The 6717-nt window shown below is 42.4% G+C and overlaps 1 protein-coding gene across 1 annotated transcript; it reads right to left on the bottom strand.

Annotated features, from left to right (window-relative positions):
* Nucleotides 1-5592: 5592 nt before the first annotated feature.
* On the bottom strand, nt 5593-6445 carry LOC146577373 (uncharacterized). The gene is made up of 2 exons (XM_085267659.1): nt 6251-6445; nt 5593-6192 (listed from the first exon to the last, which is right to left on the bottom strand). Exons 1-2 carry the CDS (start codon nt 6443-6445, stop codon nt 5593-5595), a joined length of 795 nt encoding a protein of 264 aa, XP_085123785.1.
* Nucleotides 6446-6717: the final 272 nt, after the last annotated feature.

The following is a 6717-nucleotide window of genomic DNA, read 5'->3' as shown; positions in this document are numbered from 1 at the left end:
GATGACTCGTAATCTGGAGAGGAAATGGCGTGTCACAAATCTAGAGGATCATCATTTAGCCTGGAGAAATAGTTTGCTGCTTTATAAGAAAGCCCTCCGCAAAGCCAGAACATCTTACTATTCATCACTGATTGAAGAAAATAAGAACAACCCTAGGTTTCTCTTCAGCACTGTAGCCAGGCTGACAAAAAGTCAGAGCTCTTTTGAGTGAACCATCCCTTTAACGTTAACTAGTAATGACTTCATGAACTTCTTCACAAATAAAATTTTTATCATTAGAGAAAAAATTACCAATAATCATCCCACAGATGTAATATTATCTACAGTTACTCTTAGTACCATTGATGTTAAGTTAGACTCTTTTTCTCCAATTGATCTTTCTGAGTTAACTTCAATAATTACTTCCTCCAAACCATCAACGTGTCTTTTAGACCCCATTCCTACAAAACTGCTCAAAGAAGTCCTGCCATTAATTAATTCTTCGATCTTAAATATGATCAACCTATCTCTAATAATCGGCTATGTACCACAGGCCTTCAAGCTGGCTGTAGTTAAACCTTTACTCAAAAAGCCATCTCTAGACCCAGCAGTCTTAGCTAATTATAGGCCAATCTCCAACCTTCCTTTCATATCAAAAATCCTTGAAAGAGTAGTTGTCAAACAGCTAACAGATCATCTGCAGAGGAATGGTTTATTTGAAGAGTTTCAGTCAGGTTTCAGAGCTCAGCACAGCACAGAAACAGCCTTAGTGAAGGTTACAAATGATCTTCTTGTGGCCTCTGACAGTGGACTCATCTCTGTGCTTGTCCTGCTAGACCTCAGTGCAGCTTTCGATACTGTTGACCATAATATCCTATTAGAGCGATTAGAACATGCTGTAGGTATTACAGGTACTGCACTGCAGTGGTTTGTATCATATCTATCTAATAGACTCCAATTTGTGCATGTAAATGGAGAGTCCTCTTCACACACTGAGGTTAATTATGGAGTTCCACAGGGTTCAGTGCTAGGACCAATTCTGTTTACATTATACATGCTTCCCTTAGGCAGTATCATTAGAAGACATAGCATACATTTTCACTGCTATGCAGATGACACCCAGCTCTATCTGTCCATGAAGCCAGATAACACACACCAATTAGTTAAACTGCAGGAATGTCTTAAAGACATAAAGACCTGGATGGCCGCTAACTTTCTGCTTCTTAATTCAGATAAAACTGAGGTTATTGTACTCGGCCCTGAAAATCTTAGAAATATGGTATCTAACCAGATTCTTACTCTGGATGGCATTACCTTGGCCTCCAGTAACGCGGTGAGGAACCTTGGAGTCATTTTTGACCAGGACATGTCCTTCAACGCACATATTAAACAAATATGTAAGACTGCGTTCTTCCATTTGCGCAACATCTCTAAAATTAGAAATATCCTGTCTCAGAGTGACGCTGAAAAACTAGTTCATGCATTTATTACTTCCAGGCTGGACTACTGTAATTCATTATTATCAGGATGTCCAAAAAACTCACTGAAAAGCCTTCAGCTAATCCAAAATGCTGCAGCAAGAGTCCTGACAGGGACTAGAAAGAGAGAGCATATTTCTCCTGTTTTGGCTTCCCTTCATTGGCTTCCTGTTAAATCCAGAATTGAATTCAAAATCCTGCTCCTCACATACAAGGTCTTAAATAATCAGGCCCCATCTTATCTTAATGACCTTATAGTACCATATCACCCTATTAGAGCGCTCCGCTCTCGCTCTGCAGGCCTACTTGTTGTTCCTAGAGTATTTAAAAGTAGAATGGGAGGGAGAGCCTTCAGTTTTCAGGCCCCTCTTCTGTGGAACCAGCTTCCAGTTTGGATTCGGGAGACAGACACTATCTCTACTTTTAAGATTAGGCTTAAAACTTTCCTTTTTGCTAAAGCATATAGTTAGGGCTGGACCAGGTGACCCTGGATCCTCCCTTAGTTATGCTGCAATAGATGTAGGCTGCCGGGGGATTCCCATGATAGTGTTTGAACAGTCATGAATTATCTTTAACAGCAGGTTGGATGTAATGTGTTAGAACTACCAGCAGGTGGGGATAAGAGACCTTTAAGGTGTTTGGTGCCACGCTCCACCTTCAGGTTTAAAACTAGTGTTAATGGAGTTTGAAGGTTGAGTTTGTTCCACGACTGCATTTCACTCACTGCCTCTGTTTGTATCTCTGTCACTGCAGGACCAACATGGAGCCAGAAGTCAGCGCTCTCAGGAGGCCGACAAACCTCACAGAAGAAAGGGAGAGAAAAAACACACCTGTGACGAGTGTGGGAAGGGTTTTACTGTGAGGGCTTCACTAAAACGGCATCAGGTCATCCACACTGGAGAGAGACCGTTCAGCTGTGACTTGTGTGGAAAGTCTTTTTCCTTGAAGGGTTCCCTAAAACAACACCAACTCGTCCACAGTGGAGTTAAAGCGTACAGCTGTGATCAGTGTGGCAGAGCTTTTACTCGCAGTAGCCACTTACAGAGTCATCTAGTTACCCACTCTGGAATTAAGGCATACAGCTGTGATCAGTGTGGCAGAGCTTTTACTCACAGTAGCCACTTACAGAGGCATCTAGTTACCCACTCTGGAATTAAGGCATACAGCTGTGACGAGTGTGGGATGGAGTTTACTCTGAAGGCTTCACTAAAACAGCATCAGGTCATCCACACTGGAGAGAGACCGTTCAGCTGTGACTTGTGTGGAAAGTCTTTTTCCTTCAAGGTTTCCCTAAAACAACACCAACTCATCCACAGTGGAGTTAAAGCGTACACCTGTGATCAGTGTGGCAGAGCTTTTACTCGCAGTAGCAACTTACAGAGTCATCTAGTTACCCACTCTGGAATTAAGGCATACAGCTGTGACATCTGTGGAAAAACTTTCAGCCAGAGAGGGCACCGAAATACACACCTACGTACACACATGGAAGGAAACTACAGCTGTGACCAGTGTGACAAGAGCTTCAGGAATCTCATATCATACTCTGCACACAAACGATACCACGTTACTAATAAACTGTTTCACTGTTACCAATGTGCCCAAACATTCACCTCATTGTCTGCTCTGTGCAAACATCAGCGCGATCACTCAGGGCTGAAATCACTCCCATCACTGGATCACAGTGAATCTGAAGACACAGAAAGATCCTCTGGTCAGACTCAAAAAGCTTGAGATCAGGCTCCACAGAGTTCAGATAGAATCATTTAAACTTGTGTTGAACTGAACTGGTTGCTGGGCTGAACTTCTACATAATACAGATCTACATGGGATCTTCTTTTCTGTTGTTTTACTGAGTCAGTTTTGTCCTTTTTTCTCTGTCCTGGTTTTGCTCGTCTGTAAATGATTGAAACTCAGTCCAATAGTTCATTGTTCTCCAGCAAAACGTTTTGGAAACTCATGTTTAACCTTTAAAACTCTAACATGTTTTAGCACACAAGGCTTCATCGGGGAGTTCACTCATGATTGGACCATGAGAACAAAGGTTTGTAGTTCTTTCAAAGAGAGTCTTGGAGATGTTTGATGTTTCTGTTTTTTCTACATAAAGGAATAAACTATTTTTCTTGCTTCATGTAGTGTGGAAGTTTTTAATGTTTCTTCATCTGTTATGTTCTTGAATGTGTTCACGTGAAGATGGTACAAATAAACTGTTGTCAGAGATTTACAGTTATCAAACAGTTAGGTGAATAAACAACACTGAGACACTTGGAGACGGTTAACGTGCTGCACGGGTGAGGGCTCAGAGAGGACTCACACCGAGCTGCAGTAGTCGTTTATTATTTATAGCAGGGTGAAACAAGCATAGCAGTTTCCTCTAATTTTGCATATGTGTGTGTGTGTGTGTCTAAGTTCGTATAAATGTCATAGGGTGAACTTCCTCTTTCTATAAACAGAGCGAGTAGTACATTTTGTTCTTTTCCTATTAAGAGTAAAATATGAACATATACTTTAATGCAACATAAAACTCATAAAAGCGTTTCTTCTTTAACATCCCCTCCTGATGTTAATATTTTTCACTTAATCATACTTTATTATCAGCCAACAATCACTTGCTTATAACATTTTCAATTGTAGCATCATTCAGTATGTGTGTGTGTGTTTCTATACTAAATCTTCTTCATCCGGTTCATCTTCTAGTGGCAGTCCAACATAGGTAATTACTGTGGCCTGTACCATTTTGTCAATCATGGATCTTATGCATGGTAGGATACATGTAGAAAACAAGCACAATAATAGAAGCAGAACTCCTATCAGTACGAGTCCTTTTATCACGAGGGTCTTCCAGCTGCCACTCAGCAGCCAGGTCAGCCAGTCCTCATTGTTCATGACATAGTCTTGTTGCTGCGCATTACTCAGTTGTCGCAACTTGTCTAGGGCGGTGGTCATGGTCAAGGATTGCACGTTGTCCGGGATATAGGTGCAACAAGTAGTGTTGAATAAGACACAGAGGCCCCCTCTCTCAGCGAGAATCATGTCCAGGGCGACCCTGTGTTGCATGACCACTATTCTGATCGCGTCGATTTCCTCATTCTGAGCCTTACCAAGAGCCTGCACAAGGCCCTGTGCAGGCTCTTGGTAAATGCATTGAGGAAATCAAAGACTGGTTGTGCCACAATTTTCTCCAGCTAAACAAAAACAAAACTGAGGTAATAGTCTTTGGCGCCAAACAAAAAACGATTACAGGTCACCAGAGAACTTCAATCTATACATCTAAAAACCACAAACCAGGCGAGAAATTTGGGTGTAGTGATGGATGCAGACCTAAACTTAGAAAAACACATTAAGACAATAACAAAGTCAGCTTACTATCACCTCAAGAATATTTCAAGGATAAAAGATCTGATGTCTCAACAGGAACTGGAAAAACTAGTCCATGCATTCATCTTTAGTAGGCTTGATTACTGTAACAGCATCTTTACAGGTCTACCTAAAAAATCTGTCAGACAACTACAGCTCATTCAGAACTCTGCTGCTCGAGTCCTCACTAAGACCAAAAAAGTGGACCACATCAGTCCAGCTCTGAGGTCTTTACACTGGCTGCCTGTCCGTCAGAGGATAGACTTTAAAGTTCTAATGCTGGTCTATAAAGCTCTGAATGGTTTAGGACCAAAATACATCAATGACCTCCTGACCCAGTATGAACCTTCCAGATCCCTCAGGTCATCTGGATCCGGTCTTTTATCAGTTCCCAGAGTCAGAACCAGACACGGAGAAGCTGCATTCAGCTTTTATGCTCCTTATATCTGGAACAAACTCCCAGAAAGCCTCAGATCAGCTGAAACACTCAGTTTATTTAAATCCAGGTTGAAGACTCACCTGTTCTCAGCTGCATTTGAATAAAGCACCAAATCCACACTTTTAAGCTTAAATTTCAAAACATACATTTAACTACTGATTTTATCTACTGTTCTGATTTTATCTGTTTTGATTTTATATACTGTTTTGTTTGTTTGTTTGTTTGTTAATTAGTTAGTTAGTTTATTTGCTTGTTTTAATCAATTTTAAATCATGCTTTTTATTTGTTTTTGTTTCTAATGTCTCTGTAAAGCACTTTGAATCACCTTGCTGTTGAATTGTGCTATACAAATAAACTTGCCTTGCCTTGCCTTGCCTTATTCATCTTTGTTGAGCTGTTCAGGAAAAGTCCAAATTGGTAGTCAAGAGTCTCAATTCTTAACGTGTTTTTTCCAGTTCCGACCCATGGGAACAGTGAGTGCAGGACCTTCTGTCCGGTGGTCCACAACTTGAACTCCGCTGGTACATCACTGCCCCAGATTGGGTCATGGGGTTGCACGTCATCAGTGTTCCTCTTGCGTCGTGGTTGGTTCTGATGGAATACTCTGAATGTGTGGTCTGACACTAAAATTGGGGCGCAGAGTCTGGTACTGTTGGGTGGGATGGTGAAGTATGTCCTTGAGCCACATGCCCATGCTGTACCCTGCACCCAATATGTGCCATTCAGGAAGCTTGTCTGTGCCTTTCTGTCCTGCGGCATTCGGAAAGTCTGGGAGCAGTTTCGGTTCCTTCCCAGCTTTCTGTTGCCATGTGCAAAGTTGAAACACATTGGATGTTGTATTCCTGGTTCCGTTCTGACGTTGAATGTTCCATTGATGGCTTTGGAATATACATAGGGCTTCGGGAAGGCTGGGTGATTTTCCATATAGGGTGGCTTGCATTGCTGTTGTTGGGAGGTGAGAACAGACGTAGCAGCCTTTGTGGTTGTCTTCTGCATGTACTCGGTTGTAGACGTACCGGTACCAGGCATTGTTCAGCCAGGGGTGGTTGTGCTCTTTGTCCATATCCTTCAGGTGTGAGTTGTCATATGACCATTTCTTCTGCAGGTGGTGCTGTGGGACCTCGTCCTTCCAGGTGAGTATCAATAGGCTCACTAGGAGCGCGATGCCAGCCACTATGAGGACAAGTTTCTTCATGATTACCAGGCACACCTAGACTTCTGGTGAGTAGACTACCAGCGAAGTGGAGAGGCGGGATATACCCAATCAGCCCTTCCTCCACCGGTAGATCACCTGGAAGCTAGGGGAACCGGCGTCTAAGCGTCTGGATTGTCACTCACTTTTTTACAGTGGCGTTGGTGGATCCAAGATAGTCTTTCTGATATTTTGCAGGCGGTTGGCGTGGTGAGTAGGACCTGATATAGGCCCTCCCACCTAGGTGAACTCCAATTTTTCCTCTGGAGCACTTT

Source organism: Mchenga conophoros, linkage group LG3, assembly GCF_057382185.1.
Source record: "Mchenga conophoros isolate Kocher_MC1m ecotype Shallow Benthic linkage group LG3, M_conophoros_male_GT1.1, whole genome shotgun sequence".
Taxonomy (NCBI): domain Eukaryota; kingdom Metazoa; phylum Chordata; class Actinopteri; order Cichliformes; family Cichlidae; genus Mchenga; species Mchenga conophoros.
This window is presented reverse-complemented; position numbering and strand designations above follow the sequence as displayed.

Excerpts from the sequence above, each read along its gene's own strand:
- LOC146577373 (XM_085267659.1), bottom strand. The coding sequence starts at position 6,445 with ATGAAGAAACTTGTCCTCATAGTGGCTGGCATCGCGCTCCTAGTGAGC. Across the intron at positions 6,193-6,250 it reads ACCGGTACGTCTACAACCGA|CAATGCAAGCCACCCTATAT; the intron begins GTACATGCAGAA and ends TCCCAACAACAG.